This window comes from Ctenopharyngodon idella, chromosome 22 (assembly GCF_019924925.1).
Source record: "Ctenopharyngodon idella isolate HZGC_01 chromosome 22, HZGC01, whole genome shotgun sequence".
NCBI classification, from domain to species: Eukaryota; Metazoa; Chordata; class Actinopteri; order Cypriniformes; family Xenocyprididae; genus Ctenopharyngodon; species Ctenopharyngodon idella.
This window is the reverse complement of record NC_067241.1, coordinates 7,311,934-7,328,682: the sequence shown is the minus strand read 5'-3', so window position 1 is coordinate 7,328,682 and position 16,749 is coordinate 7,311,934. Positions and strand designations below refer to the sequence as shown.

At 36.7% G+C, this 16,749-nt stretch overlaps 2 protein-coding genes across 17 annotated transcripts in view; both read left to right on the top strand.

The window, feature by feature from the left end:
• Nucleotides 1-377: 377 nt before the first annotated feature.
• On the top strand, nucleotides 378-11,567 carry emc1 (ER membrane protein complex subunit 1). 2 transcript variants are annotated; one of them, XM_051879517.1, is made up of 22 exons: nucleotides 378-531; nucleotides 707-834; nucleotides 1,071-1,136; nucleotides 1,212-1,305; nucleotides 1,386-1,514; nucleotides 1,636-1,762; nucleotides 2,297-2,452; nucleotides 2,551-2,718; nucleotides 3,187-3,258; nucleotides 3,340-3,438; nucleotides 3,527-3,623; nucleotides 4,602-4,718; nucleotides 5,518-5,717; nucleotides 5,794-5,943; nucleotides 7,322-7,483; nucleotides 7,558-7,677; nucleotides 7,757-7,894; nucleotides 7,995-8,168; nucleotides 8,291-8,501; nucleotides 9,820-9,904; nucleotides 10,018-10,147; nucleotides 10,300-11,567. In XM_051879517.1, exons 1-22 carry the CDS (start codon nucleotides 440-442, stop codon nucleotides 10,477-10,479), a joined length of 2,895 nt encoding a protein of 964 aa, XP_051735477.1. In that variant the 5' UTR covers nucleotides 378-439; the 3' UTR covers nucleotides 10,480-11,567. The 2 variants fall into 2 exon arrangements, with proteins under 2 accessions (XP_051735477.1, XP_051735476.1); XM_051879516.1 differs by having other exon boundaries at nucleotides 3,187-3,438.
• A 994-nt stretch (nucleotides 11,568-12,561) lies between these two features.
• The window catches only part of ubr4 (ubiquitin protein ligase E3 component n-recognin 4), a 52,926-nt gene continuing 48,738 nt past the window's right edge, over nucleotides 12,562-16,749 (top strand). For all 15 annotated transcript variants that reach the window (XM_051879129.1, XM_051879127.1, XM_051879122.1 and 12 more), the window contains exons 1-4: nucleotides 12,562-12,725; nucleotides 15,584-15,681; nucleotides 15,827-15,930; nucleotides 16,035-16,164. In XM_051879129.1, the coding sequence (XP_051735089.1) occupies nucleotides 12,601-12,725; nucleotides 15,584-15,681; nucleotides 15,827-15,930; nucleotides 16,035-16,164 (457 nt within the window). In that variant the 5' untranslated portion in view covers nucleotides 12,562-12,600. The remainder of the gene's footprint in view (nucleotides 12,726-15,583; nucleotides 15,682-15,826; nucleotides 15,931-16,034; nucleotides 16,165-16,749) is intronic.

The following is a 16,749-nucleotide window of genomic DNA, read 5'->3' as shown; positions in this document are numbered from 1 at the left end:
TAAACAGCACTTTAGGAACACTGAACTACTTAAAATGAAAATTAAAAACTCACAAATATTGTCAAACAGGACAAAATCATATTTAAATGAACATTTACAGATGCTATTAAGAAACTGCCTCGCTCATATTTTATAACAGCTTTATTATTCTGCTAATAGTAGCTATTAGTTAATAAACTTATACTGTACATGACCCAAGAAGCATTTTAAATCCAGTCATAGGCAGCACGCGAATGCCTGATGTTAATTTGTTGCGCAGCGGTTCACGCCGATAAATTTAATAACATTTAAAAATACTTTTTGTATTTATAGAGCTAAACTAAAATCTAATATCTGACAGAATGGAAAGAACACACATATCCCTTTTTATTGTTTTATTAAAGGTTGGCTGTTTGGGTCCTTAACCGCAGAGCATTGTGGGAGTTGTTCCTCTGCAGCAATGGCTTGGCTTGTACTTAGATTAGCAATATCTGTGTCTTTATTATATACTGCATCGGCGGTATTTGAAGACCAAGTTGGAAAGTTTGATTGGTATGTAAACGGGATTTGTAGCTGTGTGTTGGTTTCACGTATTATCCATTGTGGGATTTCTGCGACTGTAAAAACAGCCGGTACTTTAAGCAGGCTGCTGACTGTTGGCAGCTACACCGGGCTGATCAGTCATCATATGTTAACGTTACTCTCAACTCACTGCGATTTCTTTCAGGAGGCAACAGTTCATCGGCAAGGTGCGTTTTGCCTTGTTTGACACTCATTCTCAAGCGTCTAAAAAGCTCCTGGTGGCAACTGACAATAACGTGTTTGCTTCACTCAATTCAAGGACTGGAGACCTGTGTAAGTCTTTGTGCTCATTTTGCACATTAAATCTTACATAGGCTTTGTGTATAGAAGTTGCGGTGAAAATGTTTTTATTTTTTTTATAAGTCCTTATTTGTTTATTAGACTGAGGTGGACGTTAGAATATACCTACCTAGTTAAATGAACTTGTTCATTAAAAAAGCAAGAATTTATTTTGTTTTGTATAATCAATTCATTTAATAGTGTCAGTGAAATGTTTTTAATTCTTGCAGTCTGGCGTCATGTGGATAAAACTGGACCAGAGGGCCATATTGATGCACTGCTTATGTATGGACAGGGTAAGCATGTGGTGAAACGTGTGTATTGTGAAATTGGGCTTTGTTTTTGCCTCTTAAACGGTTCTTGTCTCTTAGACGCTGTTGTTGTTGTCGGGAATGGCCGCCTGCTTCGCTCCTGGGAGACCACAGTCGGTGGTTTGAAGTGGGAGGCAGTGCTTGATACTGGAAGGTTGTATTTTGTGTATGTTTTATTGAGACAGTATTAGGTTTAACTGACGCATCAAACTGAGTGTCCTCTTTTGACCACAGCTTTCAGGCCGCTGCCTTAGTTGGAGTTCAAGACTTTGTGAAGTATGTTGCTGTGCTGAAACAATCAGCAATCTCTCTCCATGACCTTTCAAGTGGCAATCAGATATGGGTGGAAAACCTACCTGACAGGTGATGAGAAATCTTGGAACAGCTTTTCTTTATATTGCAATTAATACTGATGTAATTGATTCTCATTGCTGCTAGAGATTAGTTCTAGTTCTTGACCTTTTTTGTTTTTTGCATCCTTCAGTGACACTGTTCAGTATCAAACTATTTATTCTGGTGGGAACGGACTGGTGTTTGTTTTGGGATTTGTGCCGAACTCCCATATTGTTATTGTTGAATACAAAATTGAAGATGGAGAAATCATGAAGAAGGTATGGAGTTTACAACACCGTTCAAACATTTGGGATCAGTAAGATTTTTTTGAACGAAATTAATACTTTTATTAAGCAGGGATACATTAAATAAACTGTGTGACAGTCAAGACATTAATAGTGTTACAGAATATTTCATTTCAAATAAATGCTGTTCTTTTGAACTTTCTATTCATCAAAAAACCTGAAAAAAGAAATCATAGTTTCCACAGAAATATTAACTGTTTTTTTTCTTATATTTCTTGAGCACCAAATCAGCATATTAGAATGATTTCTGAAGGATCATGTGATACTGAAGACTGGAGTAATCATGCTAAAAATTCAGTTTTGCATCACAGGAATAAATTACATTTTAAAATGTATTCAAATCAATTTTAAATTGTAATAATATTTCACAATATTACTGTTTGTACTGTAAATTGATCAAATAAAATGCAGGCTCGGTGAGCTTCTTTCAAACACAACAAAACGTTTTCTTATTGAGAGGGTCAAATTACATAGATAATGATACAATCACACATTTGTTTTTCTTAGAAATCAGTTGAAGCTGCATGGATGTCAAGCCTGGAGAACAGCTGTGCTGTCATCAGCTCAGGGATCCTACTGTGTGTGGATCAGATCACACAGTCCCTGTACACTCTACCACTGCAGTCTGCAGAACAGACAGAAATGAGACAGATCCACCTACAGGTGCAGATGTCACTACATTTGTATTTAACATACAGTGCTTCCTCAATCTTCTGTAACTATCAGTAATATCATGGATGGTTTTTTTTTTTTTTTTTTAGACACTAGACTTGGAGGTGGCGTCTGGATTCCAGCCTGTTCTGACGTCCACTCAGCCCAATCCGGCACAACCTCCTCTCGCTGAGTTCTTCCTGCAGCTCAGTCCAGATCATCACATCCTGCTGCAGCTCAAAGATGGCCTCATCGCTCCGCTCCGGGACTTCAATCCAGTAAGAACTGATATGTCTCACACATCTAAGGCCACGTTCGCACCAGTGCTCTGAACCAGTTCAAGGAACAAAAACGAAATCAAGTTTAATCTTTCTGATTAGAAACGCTTATTAGAAATTACCATTAACCGGTTAATAACATTATTTTATCGTTCTGTTTAATATTTTAATTTGGCAGTCAACCGATCATGAATTCAAATGTTATGGCCTATGCAAATGTGACATTTTAACATGACTCAAATGCCTGCTCGTTTGGTCTTGACTCCCATTGCACGTTTATACAGACAGTATTCGCGACGCTACTGTGAGTTGCTGTGTGAATGGCATAATTAAATGCGGTTGTCAATCCCAAAAACTGACAGCATGAACATAGCCTAAAAATGGGACCAGAACCATTAAATTCCTTATAGAAATTAGTATTTTTGTTTACTCTTCAAAGTCTAAAGCACAATGTTCTTTGTATTTCAGTCATATTTGGCTGCTTTTGCTACATCTGGAGAGAAGACAGTTGCTGCTGTGATGTCCCCAAAAAATGATACTGTGAGTCACATTTCAAAAACTCAAAAAAATGTATTTCCAAGTATATACTTGTATCTTAATGGGTTGTTATTCTTATCCAAGGCTTGCAGTATCAACCTATTCAGTGCTGACACAGGGCGGAGGCACCTTGACACCACCATTATCTACCACATGGACCCTAATGGAGGAAAGCCAAACAGAGTGAGGACTGATGCTGAAGGATATAAGCTTAAACGATTATAGGCTAATCATTTGTGTTATAGGTGAATTTGTTTTCTCTGTTCTTTAGTTATATGTCCATGCCTTTCTGAAGAAAGATGACTCTGTGGGCTACAGAGTCATGGTGCAGACGGAAGACCTTACACTCACATTTCTACAGCAACCTGGTATGAACTACATTATGGAGGACTAGGCGTGACAGTTATTTATCAATTTATTAATTACAAAATAAAAATGTGAATAAATTACAAATAAATATCTTTATTTATAAAATATTTAATACATATATATGCATCTGGTAAATGAATATAGAAAAGCTATTTTTAAATGCTTCAAAAAATGCAAACTTACATTTAGAAATGTTGCATTTAAAATATTTAAAAAATATTGTCATTCAAATGATTGTTACATTTTAACTGATTATTCAAATAAAATAAACAGCTTTAAATAAGTCAATACATTGATTTGAAAGTGACTTGTTTACATTTATATTGTTGAATGAATGTTGATAATTGATTTCTTCATTTTGTTTTTAAGTGGCTCTCCTGGACCTCCATACTATACTTGCAAACAATAATGTAAAACTAACCTAATTATATTTTTCAGAGAAATATGATGTTATTGATAATATGATATTATTAATAATAATAATAATCATGCTCCTTATGAGGTAAAAAAAAAAAAAGAAGACTCTCAAAACTTTCATGGCCCCCAGAATATTTTATTGTATGAATAACTGAACATGCAAAAGAGAGAACAAAGCCTCTAAAGAATAAAATAAAAACATTTTGTTCTAGCTTAATGCATTTTTTTTTTTTTTTTTTTTTATCAACACTTGAATGTGTGTAAGTTTCATAAAAAAAAAGCAACATTTTGAACAAAAAGCTGAGAAAATCATGTTTTTTTTCAAAGACTACAACGTGCATAAGCAATGCTTTTATCGCTTGTTTCTGCTCCCTTTTTCCCGTGTTTTGATCCGGAGATTCTCTAGAAGATGCGTAATAGTGCCCCCTACTGCATAAAAGTGAAAACGAGGAAAGCCGGAAAATTCTGTCAATGGCGGGGAAAGAGAAAATTTAAACAACAAAAGGCAAGGGGTTGATTTTTTTTTTTTTTTTTTTTTTTTTTTTTGTGTTCTACTGTAGGCAGGGTAGTCTGGATGAGGGAGGAGGCCCTGGCTGATGTGGTCACCATGGAGATGGTTGATCTGCCACTCACTGGAACACAGGCAGAGCTGGAGGGAGAGTTTGGAAAGAAAGCTGGTAAAGTGCATCATAAATGGACAACGTTGTTTATTATGTCCTTTTTTTGCTTATATTGTTTATAGTCTTATTCTCCCATTTTGTCATTTTGGAGCAATCGGGTTAAGAAGAGTTAGTTCACAATATGAATGTACACATCTTAAAGTCAGCATGAAGGGTAATTTAAAAGCCATTTTACTTCAGATTTTACTTAAGATATTCAATCCATAAGGAATTTATTAGATGTGACAGGTTTTTGATTCGAAAGTATTTTTTGCCTTTTGAAATACATGCACCAATGCATTGTTAGGACCTAAAACATGTAGAATAAAATAATATAGATCCATTTTGATTTCATGTTGACTTTAAAGTCTAAAATCTGTTCAGATTAAACCCTATAAACATTTGCTAAGTATAAGTGTTATGTAAGCCTGTATTCTGTGTTTGTGATTTATGTCTAATGTGTGTTGTGATGTTGCTGCTTTTGCTTGCTAAGCTAAAAAAAAAACCCTTCTGTCTTACTCATCTGTCCTGTTTTCCATGGCTTGCCATTTCTTTCTGTATTTATTTATTTCTGTTTTCTTTTGCACTCGCTGCACTCGGATCCAGCCATACAAGGTAAAGTAGAGAGCTTCCTCTAATTTTGCTTCTCTTCCTGATCCCGTTTATTTTATGCAAGGTCTTTGTCAGTGTCTCTAACTTTTGGACAATGCATTTGCTCAAGAATGTTACTAAAGTAATGTTAAAGCTGTTTTTTTTTTTTTTTTTTCTTCAATGAAGTTATCTCTGACACTTATCACTGATCTCTTTTTGCCTGCAGATGGGCTGTTACCCATGGTTCTCAAGCGCCTCTCTTCCCAGTTTATCCTGCTGCAGGCCTGGATGGCCCACCTCTGGAAACTCTTCTACGATGCCCGGAAGCCTCGTAGCAGTGTGAAGAATGAGGTCACCATAGACACACTTTCTCGGGATGAGTTTAACCTGCAGAAGATGATGGTGATGGTAACTGCCTCTGGAAAGGTAAGTTCAGGAAGCACAGATGTTTTGTCCTTTTAGCTGTCCTGTCGGTAAACGCATCTGTCATTTTTCTACACAGCTCTTTGGCATCGACAGTAAATCAGGAACCATTTTGTGGAAACAGTATTTACAAGACATCCAGCCCAACTCCATTTTTAAGCTCATTGTGCAAAGGACCACTGCCCATTTTCCTCATCCTCCACAGTGCACACTTCTTATAAAAGACAAGGTAAGATTTTGAAGTTTGCTTTTGTATGGTCTAGGGGTGTGACGAGACAGTTAGCTCACGAGACGAGACATGAGATTTGAGTTCATGAGAACGAGACAAGATTTTTACACAGCATTTTTAAGAAATCCTCAATGACGAAATACCTGACTAGAAATATAGTCTGCAGGTGCATTAGAAATGTACTAACTAATTATCTTGTAATGAATGTTAGTTCAGTTCTACTTCCTGAGTATGAATTATCATATGCAGTAAAAGAGAACAATACTCAAGCACTGTAAAAGGTTTGCCACAAACTCAACTGACTGGCTTCTCTCCTGTATGATTTCATATGAGTCTCTTCAGACCTTAGATCTGTACATGATTTATGAGCTTCAACAACTTTGACCTCCTTACTAAACTCCTTACCACAAATTGATAATAGAAATAAAAACAGTATAAATAAAAATGAATAACAGTTTTCTTAAGTCTTATTAAGTGCAACCATAATCAAAGTACTCTCTCAATATTCAAAGTGCAAATAGAGACCAATTTTTTCTTCAAGCATGATACAGAGCTAAGAGATGGTTACAACTGCACAGCCCAGATAGCTTTCATATTGGGAGATATATGTATCAGGGAGCAGCTTTCAAAATGCAGGGTATTGAAATCATGTCTGAATGCGTGTTTTACTTTCTCTTTCATGACCACGTGTACTCTGAATAGTACACAGAGCAAGTAATACAAGATAAAAACATTTGTCAGACGTTTAGGCTCTGTAGTGCAACGAATCTTCCGCCATGGTCTTGTCAGTCATCTTGTCACTTATTCTCGTCACATGATTAGTGAATTCTGATTCCTGCTGCACTACGTACGACTCTGCAGCTCATGTTGGATGAGCTGGATGGGATTGAAGCGACTGTTATCCAACTGGATTAAATGGTTTTTATTTATATAAAAAGTAAAACAGTGGAGGCGTAATGTAAACGTAGCTTTTCACCTCGACAAGAAATCTCGTCACACCCCTAGTATGGTCTAATGTCTTTCATTTGTTTATTTGCTTGCTCACATGTTTGTTTTTGTTAGCTTGTTTACTCATTTGTACATTTTGTCTGTTTGTTTGCTAGTTTATTTGCTTGCTCGCTTGATTAAACGTTTGACATTTACTTTGTTTACTTGTTTGCGCATTTGTCTGTTCATTTGCTTGTTTGCTAGCTTAAGTTGTTTGTTCATTTGCCTGTTCATTTGCTTGTTTACTCATTTGTGCATTTGTTCATAATTTGTCTATTCGGTTGCATGTTCATTCGTTTTTTTTCATTTGTTCAGTTGTTTTTGTTTTATTTTAGGACAGTTATGTGTTCAATATTTTTGTGCTAAATTTAAAAATGAACTGTATTTGTAGGACACAGGTCTTGGAAGTCTATATGTCTTCAATCCTATCTTCGGCAAGAAGAGTCATATTAGCGTCCCTGCTTTACCCCGACCTGTGCTTCAAACCCTGCTGCTACCTGTCATCGACCAGGACTACGCTAAAGTCCTTCTACTTATTGACGATCAGTACAAGGTAGATATCCGTCCTTCTGTCAAACCTTCTGTGTTCCTTGCAGAATGTGAATCCATTTCTTTTTTCTCTTTTAGGTCACAGCATTCCCATCTACTAAGAATGTTCTACAACAACTTCAAGACACAGCATCCTCCATATTCTTCTACCTAGTGGACAGCAGTCAGGGAAAGCTGTCAGGTTTTCGTCTGCGCATGGTTAGCATTCATTCAACAAGCATACAGATAGAAAGCACTTTTGGTGCTGGTGTTCATAAGTGATTTTATTTTCCTTCAGGATTTGTCTACAGAGCTGATCTGGGAGGTGGTCATCCCTACTGAAGTGCAGAAAATAGTAGCTGTCAAAGGAAAGCGTGCAAATGAACATGTGCATTCCCAGGGCAGAGTGATGGGGGATCGTAGCGTGCTCTACAAGGTACTGCTGACCTTGATGACTGCTCTTATTGGCCAAATGAGATTACTTTTCTAATCATTTATCCTGTCTGTTGTTTGTCCTACCTGTTGTTCCTCTGCAGTATCTGAACCCTAATCTCTTGGCTGTGATAACGGAAAGCACAGACACTCATCAGGAGCGCAGCTTTGTTGGAATCTTCCTGATTGATGGTGTGACTGGCCGTATTGTTCATGAGGCGGTGCAGCGGAAGGCCAGAGGTCCCGTTCACTTTGTGCACTCTGAAAACTGGGTGGTGGTATGTACACAGGCTTATCAATCTCATTTATTTTATTTATTTATTTTTTTTATGATTACTGTGATAGATATACATTTTTCTGGTGCAGAATTTAACACTACTTTTTGTTTTCTTCCTTATAGTATGTGTACTGGAACTCCAAATTTCGTAGAAATGAGTTTTCTGTGTTGGAGCTCTTTGAGGGAGCAGAGCTTTATAACAGCACAGTGTTCAGCTCCCTGGACAGACCACATCCACCTCAGGTGCTGCAGCAGTCCTACATCTTTCCTGCTCCCATAAGCACTTTGGAGGCCACACTTACAGAAAAAGGCATCACCAGCCGACACCTTCTTGGTTAGTACTGCGCATATCGTGCAGTTAGGAATGTTCAGATATTGACAATTATTTTCATGTTATTGCTATTGCAACATGTATTTCATAATGCACAGAATGAAAGATGAATAACTATTCCATTTAAAGGTGTAATGTGTAAAATTACCCTAAACAGACATACACTCTACAGAGCGCGTTTAGTCACTATGTTGTTGTCCTTCTAAATCGTTTGTGTTTTTAGAGGCTTGCATCGTCACTATGTTGAATAAGCACGTAGTAGTAGTAGTAGTAGTAGTAGTCTGGTTTATTAGAAGCAGAGACTGTTCTTTGTTAGAAGTAAGAAGAAACCTCATTGCTTCACACAGGCTAATCTCTGCTGTCTCAGACGACGACATTTTTGTCTTGTGTCGCCCAGACGGCCACCATAGCTTCTCCGAAAGAGAGGGGTGCGAGGAGTGTGCACCATTAGTTGCAGTTCGCAACCTCACTGCTAGTTGCCACTAAAATTTACACATTGCACATTTAATAATAATTATCATTATTATTATGAGTTTATTTTATATAGCGCCTTTCTACAAATTTAAGGTTGCTTTACAATAGTAAAACAAGTGAACACAGCAGCAGGCATAGAGGCATACAGTTATACTGAGTGTACAAAACATAACATACATAACCTGGGCTGTCCTTAGGAGTATCCGTCACCATTACTACACAGCGCTGGGAGATCCAGTGAGAAAGAGTTTGAATTCGCCACATTAATAATATCGCTGCAAGATTTAGAGAGAAGCATTCAAATTCAGTGCAAAACCATATCAGATCAAACAGCACTGACATGGAAACCAGGAGAAACATTGTGCCATGAACGAACAAGTTATAGAAGGCTTTTCAATCCACAAACCAACATTCAAACATGCAAATGTAAAAAAATGCAATGTTGATGGACATAAGCAATATTCCGGAGGTGAAAAATTGCAGATTTGGTAAATGAGGAAATGTGAGGGAGGAAGGAGAGAAGAATAAAAAATTATGCTCAGGGGTTCAACAGTGGTGGAAGGTTGAACCAGGAAACTAGCAATAGTAACGCTGTTAACAGAGATGGGATGTAGATACCTGTCACTGGCCACAATTTTGACATCGAAACCAAAAAACTGCCATAAAAATATTTTTAATATTGTCTCATAATTTGGCAGCAGGTACAGTATATTAGGCTGCTGTCACTTTAAGACCTGACGCACGGATCCATTATATGTTACACATACGTTTTCTTTCTCAACTGTTTTAGGTTCACAAATATCAACATTCTCTTAGTAAATTCTGGGTGTTACTTTTTTCTTTATAGTGGGGCTGCCATCAGGCAACATTTTATCCTTACCAAAGATGTTTCTGGACCCGCGGAGACCAGAGGTGGTCTCGGAACAGAGTCGGTGGGTTCTCAACTAATATTTACTATGTTAAATTTCACACACATGATTTAGTTTTTATGATTAACAAATTGCTTGCTGAGTAACCAAGTTGAACAATGATTCTCACAATTTAGGGAGGAAAACCTCATACCATATGCTCCAGAAATGCCCATTCGTACAGAGTGGTTTATAAATTACAACCAAACTGTGTCAAGAGTAAGAGGCATCTACACTGCCCCCTCTGGCCTGGAGTCTACCTGTTTGGTAAGAATCATAGTTTAGTCCATTGTTCATTTCACAGTATTAAATAACTTTATATTGGTATGATTAGTCTTAATTTAAGCTCTAGACATCCATGTCATTACATTATACATAGTCACACTGAATAATTTCCATTTCATTTCTTTACCCTGTAGGTGGTTGCGTATGGTCTTGACATCTACCAGACCAGAGTGTTCCCCTCCAAGCAATTTGATGTCCTTAAGGATGACTATGACTATGTATTAATCAGCAGTGTACTCTTTGGCCTCTTCTTTGCCACCATGATCAGCAAACGTCTAGCAGAAGTGAAACTGCTGAACAGGGCATGGCGATAAGACTCACCCTAATGGCCAGTTGACTTCACTCTCGCCCTCACTGCAATGTGGTTGACACATTGATGGCAGGAGACTAGCTGGTGACCGTGTCAAAACTGCAAGATCATTTGATAAGTTTGGTGTATTTTTGCAACCAGCTATCTTGGGGATCTTGTGGTGTCTTGAGTGTAAGTGCATAGATGGCCATGATAGTTTTTCCCTTTTCAGAGAGACATAATGATGTAGTTTTTTTGTTTGTTTGTTTTTCCCCAGCATTGAACAATACACTGTCTAATTTGTTAATTTATTGTGCCTTTCGGGGTAACAACTCATGTGATTTAAAGGTAGACTTGCCATGTATAACAAAATAACTGTCTTGTTTATTATTTTTTCCATTCTAGATTTCATTCAGTAAGTCTGAGTCTGCCTTTTGAAGAGGCTGAAGGATGAGTTAATGTATTTTCAAATTTAATATTGACTGCCATTTTATTTAAATTAATGAAAAGGACTGAATGGTGTTATTTGGTTTTAAACAAATTAAAGTAATAGTAATATGATCTGATGAGCTGTTAAAGAATATATTGCCTCATTTCATGTACAGGATTTGAATGGACAAGCACTAGTGCACATGAGAACTGTGAAATTTCAAGAGTGAAGACATTTGGATCATTTTCTCCTGTACATTAATGATAGAAGGTTCTGCATAGGAGGAGTTTGGATAGTTTTTTGTAGTTATTTTATGGTATGTCAAATGCACTGGATAGTTTGGAGCCATGTTCTTACTTGATATATTTATGGGCAAGATCCTATTATGCCATATCACACTTTGATTTTGACTCATACACATGCAAATCCTTGTGGTTTTACTATTGTGCAGAATGTTTCTACTCTTTTGATTTTCATAAATAGGCCTGTTTATATACATAATTTTGAAAGCATCCCCTCTGCTGCAAATTAATGATGTCAGAAAAAAAAATAGTTTAATAATATTTATAACAAAAGGATAGATATTCAGTTAAGTTGGTAACAAACCTAATGCTTTTTTTTTAAACATGCATAAATTATTTGTTCTTTTCCCCAATCAGTAATAAAAGATTTACCCTTCCTAATTGTTGACTCTTGAATTGTTTCGGAAATGTATTTATTGAAGTTAGAACTGCTACAATTGTGAACAGTCTGGGCAGTAATCACTGAAATACTTTCTGGTTGATCATTAAAGTAGGATAGTTCAGCCAAAAAAAATTAAATTATGTCATCGTTTACTCATCCTCATGTTGCTACAAACCTGTATGACTCCTGTGAAATATGAGATATTTTGAAGAATGTTGGTAACCAAACCGTCTTGGTTACCATGGACTTTCATTGTGCAGACAAAAAAATTATGACATCGCCTACAATTGGTCTGATTTTGGACTATTTTTAAAGGGGTGGTCACCCAAAAATTTAAATTCTGTCATTTACTCACCCTCATTTCGTTACAAATCTGTATGACTTAATTTCTTAAATGGACCACAGTTGAAGACATTTTGAAGCATGTTTGTAACCAAACCATGTTGGTTCCCATTGACTTCCATTATATGGACAAAAAATGTGACCATGTGCAACTGGTCTGATTTTGAATGATTTTAAAGGGATAGTCGCTTAAAAGTAAAAAATTCTGACATGTTTACTCATAATCATTTTGTTGACGACGATGAGATGTTAGGCGGAATGACAGCCTCAGTCACTATTCACTTACATTGCATCTATTTTCCCCCATATAATTAAATTGAATATTGACTGAGGATAATTTCTTCCCAAGATTTCCTTTTAGTTTTCAGAAAAAGTAAGTAATACAGGTTGGAAAAAACATGGTAGAAAATACACGATGACAGAATTGTTTTATTTTTGTGTGAACTGTCCCTTTAAGTAAATGTTTCCTGAGATGTTTGGCCACAGCTGTAAATAAATAAAAGAGACGGTTTTAAGCTTAAGAGTAAAAACTGACCACCACAGTCCTATTTTTATCTCAGGTTACTACGTGCTCACGTCATGACATAACTCACAAGACTTTTCATGTTTATCTCTGACGACACTTCCTGTTATTTGGCGTCTGATGATTAACCTCATTTCCGCTCTTGGATTCTAATAGAGTATCTCAAGATGGCGTCGAGTGGAGGAGATGGAGAACCTGAGTGGACCGCAGCCGTACGGCCACTTTTATCAGCGTCCTACACGGCTTTCGAAACGAAAGAGCTACCTCAGCTTATAGGATCCATCATAAACAGGTCAGACGAGGGCTTGTTTGTTGAATTGGCCCGTGCAGGGCTGAAATAAACTGTTGAGTGACTCTGCATTAGCTGTGATGCTATGGCAGCACCCAGGCTGTGTCTCAAAACCTAGTCAGCTGACTATCTTGACAGCATTTCGGGACATCATAAAAGGGTTTAGGCTGTTCCAAATGCGTACACGATAGCCCAAAATACTGTCTAAAATACTTTCCAAAGCAAAAAATGATTTTGAACGCCCAGACGCGCAAATGATGCCTGAAAGTGCGTTCTATGTAGCCAGCTCGTTGGGTTTTGAGACACAGCTGGAGTGTTACTGTGCATTTACAGTAGCAGATAAACCAGATTCTGCTTCATCATCAGGCCGGAGATCCATTCTTTTACGTTAATATAACCGGCACAAATGATTTATTAACAATGCCGCTTACTTATAATGAACGTACTGGATCCCACGACATCCAACCATAATAAACTGATTTTTTTATTTGTGTCGGAAGTGAATTAATTGACACCGAATGAGCTTGTTAGCCTCCCTCGATAAACCCCAAACAAAGCTAGTTAGCCTGTTAGCCAGTGTCAAGAGCTACTCATGAGCGTCCCTTTATTATGTCAACCAAATAAATCTTCCTCTGTCAGTCAGTGGGAACCATATTAGTCCCATTTACTCAAAGTAATTGTAGTCGGTTCAATTTAATGCATGTGGGGGTGTGCCTGCTAACTAGCCAGCTATAACTTAGCAGCTGGTGCTAGTGTTGCTGATGGTTCGCTAATTGTGAGTTAGCTTCTTTTGGTAAATTCATAAACGTAAATAAATAAACGTCGAAATTCTGTGTTTTCGTTTGTTGTAGGTTTAGTTGTCCATTTCAAATGCTTGTTAGTCTCGGTGTAAATATGTGTACTGTCATCAAAGTTTCGTTTTTACAGAAAAGGTTTTAGGTCTGTGCGCAAATAAACATATTACCGTGTGTGTCATTTAATGCATGATAAACACTGATCTGACTACGAGCCAAACAGCTGCCCGAGCTTTAAAATAAACCGTAAATACACTGAATTGAATTTATAATTTAAAAAACGTCTTTTTGTTGTGTCGTTTTTGATTAACCAGTCAAAAGTGAAAGTAGCACGACTGAGCTGTAGGGGTGTAACAATATATCGTGTCACATATCGCAATACAAAAATGCAACAATATGTATCGTGGATAGTGACAATATGTATTGTTTAGTTCACCCAAAGTTGAATAGCATGTATAATAATGCAATGGTGGAATATTTGTGTGTCCTGAGAATGCCAAATGTCTTGTGTTACCAGTAAAAAGTGGCCTACATTATTTTAAATATATCTAGTCAGTGACAGAGTGCAAGCATAGGCTATTCGTCTAAAATAATTCTGTATTTTCAGCTTCAGAATCATGAATATTTTTATTCTGGTGTCACCATTGTCCTGTGCACTGGGTTACCAGCACCAAGTCCTAGCCTATTCATTTATACCCCCAATGTAATACCAAATTTAGCATTTTAATCAACAGTACATTTTTTGTTAACCTTTTACCATATGTCTTGGAGTATTGCAATAATATTGTATTGTGATTTGTATCGCATCGTGACGTGACATGAGGGTATAGTTGCACCCCCATTGAGCTACCAACCTATACTGGACTAAACCTGTTTATGTTAGTAGTTTAATAATGATTGACCCTTAATTTTGTTTTTAAATTCAAACTGCAATAATTTGTGTTACTGTCCCATATGTCTGTGTTCATCTGTCTGGCTCATTTAATATGATCAGTATGTATATTGTTTGCTGACATGAGTGTATTTGTTCAAAAACAAAGTTTATTCCCAATGCAATTCTCTAAATGTGTATAAAAAAGCTTTAAGGTGTATTTTCCCCCAAAAAGGTATTTTATTTGTATAACAGTACAAACCAGTGCTATTGTTTACTAAAACCATTACAAATAATTTGTAAATCTGAAATAAAATAAATCAGATGAAAAACTTAAACTCGAAAAACTTAAATGAAAATTAGAAATGCTGAAATAAAATAGGTTTAAGCACTAAAATTCCAAAAACTGAAATAAAAATAAATTAAAGCATATTAGAAATATATACAAAAACAAACTAATAAAAATGAAAAAAGCACAAAACAACATTACTAAATCAAAAATAAAAAGAAGACTGAAAATATAAAAAACTCATTCAAAATGTTAAATACTATTTCGAATAAATAATATTTTAGGAATCATTTAACACGTTGTTGTTATACACAAATGAGGAACTTTGATATTGCTTTCAGTCTGTCAAGCGTTCAGTCTGTCAGATAAGGTCATGCATTCCTACTCCAAGGAAATTTTTGAGCTTTGAAATTTTTTCACCTTTTATCGATAGCTAGTTGTTACATGCTTACTATAGGACATTTCATAACTTTATCTCTGTGAGAATCATGTAGATTGCTGGATGGAATGGCATTTTGTGAGTTCTTTAGTTAGTTTAGCCCTAATTACTTTCATAATGGATGTTTCGGTTCTTATTGTGAACGATTTATTTGGTTCTTCCAACTGAAAACCTTGTTTGTCTTCATAATCTTTCATCAGAATGTAATTACTTTTGCTTACTCTGTAACAATTTTGCTTTTCCACTGATGTCACTTCGATCATGCAAACTATTGGATAATATTACTAACCAATAGGCAAAAAGCGGTTTAGGCATTGGTTTAGCACACACTCAGTCTGGCTGCATTCTAATATGTTACAGTGCAGTCAATTCATACTGGATAATCCAGTCCCGCCCTACATTTTATCTCATTACTTACCTGAGTGAAAAATTGATTGTAACAGTTTTCTCTTCTTTCTTTTTTTATAGTGAATCTGAGATTCTTCACCATGACAAACAGTATGAGCCATTCTACTCCTCTTTTGTGGCACTATCTGCACATTACATCACCACAGTTTGTGGACAAAGTATGTCAAATTTCAATTTTTTATTCTAAAACTATAATTTCCTTCATTTTTTTAGCTAAAATACATCATATGTTCCCATTTCAAATAGCTTTTATCATTTCCTCTTTACTATTATTTTAATAATAATTTTTCTGTCACATTTTAGTCCCCAGAAATCAGCTGCTGTCAGTAGCTGCAGCATGTAAAGTATTGATTGAATTCTCATTGCTGCGTCTGGAAAATCCTGATGAAGCATGTGCAGTCTCTCAGGTCAGACATGCACCTTTTGATCAGAACATGGAGTACATCCTGCCTGTCTGAATAAGCATAGCATGCTCTTATAAACTAACTTCCTTCCTCTTTCTGCTCTATAGAAGCACCTGATCCTCTTAATAAAAGGCCTTTGTACTGGCTGCAGTCGATTGGATCGAACAGAGATCATCACCTTTACTGCAATGATGAAGTCAGCCAAACTTCCCCAAACTGTCAAGACACTTTCTGATGGTAAGAGCTGTTTTAAATTGTCATAGCCCTGTGTTACTAGATAAATGAGCTGTCTAGTTCTTGTAAGGGGGCTTTCTCACTGAGCACATTTTCTGTTTGCTCCAAGTCCTAGCGCAATTGTTCCAGTGCCATGCTCACTGTCTCTTAAGCCAGGGATACACTGCACGATTTTTGCAATCCTTTAAGATCATTACAAATCACACTGTGCGACATGGATCCATTGAACTCGGGCACGACATGCATGTAGACTGTACGATGATGACACCTATTGACTCGTAGGCTACGATGCAAGTTTCTATAGAAGAATAAAACGTCATCAGTATGCGCTAGTGGTTAGCAAAAATACCATGTTGAATCACACTTTGGCAGTTGTTTAGTTTTTATGTGTGCTGAAAATAAAAAGGAAGTGGCGAAAGAAGGGAAAAGAGCTTGAGGTAAGTAGTTTTAAGTTTTAGCGCCATGTCGCTTTGATTTCATGTCACATTTTCATTGGCTGGTCAGTAGATGTAGGTCGTAGCAGCAAACACACTGTGCGATGATCATGCTGAATTTCTGACACTGTCAGAAAATGATCGTAGGCTATCT

Excerpts from the sequence above, each read along its gene's own strand:
- emc1 (XM_051879516.1), top strand. The coding sequence starts at position 440 with ATGGCTTGGCTTGTACTTAGATTAGCAATATCTGTGTCTTTATTATAT. Across the intron at positions 2,453-2,550 it reads TGAGACAGATCCACCTACAG|ACACTAGACTTGGAGGTGGC; the intron begins GTGCAGATGTCA and ends TTTTTTTTTTAG. Across the intron at positions 4,719-5,517 it reads AGAGTTTGGAAAGAAAGCTG|ATGGGCTGTTACCCATGGTT; the intron begins GTAAAGTGCATC and ends TTTTGCCTGCAG.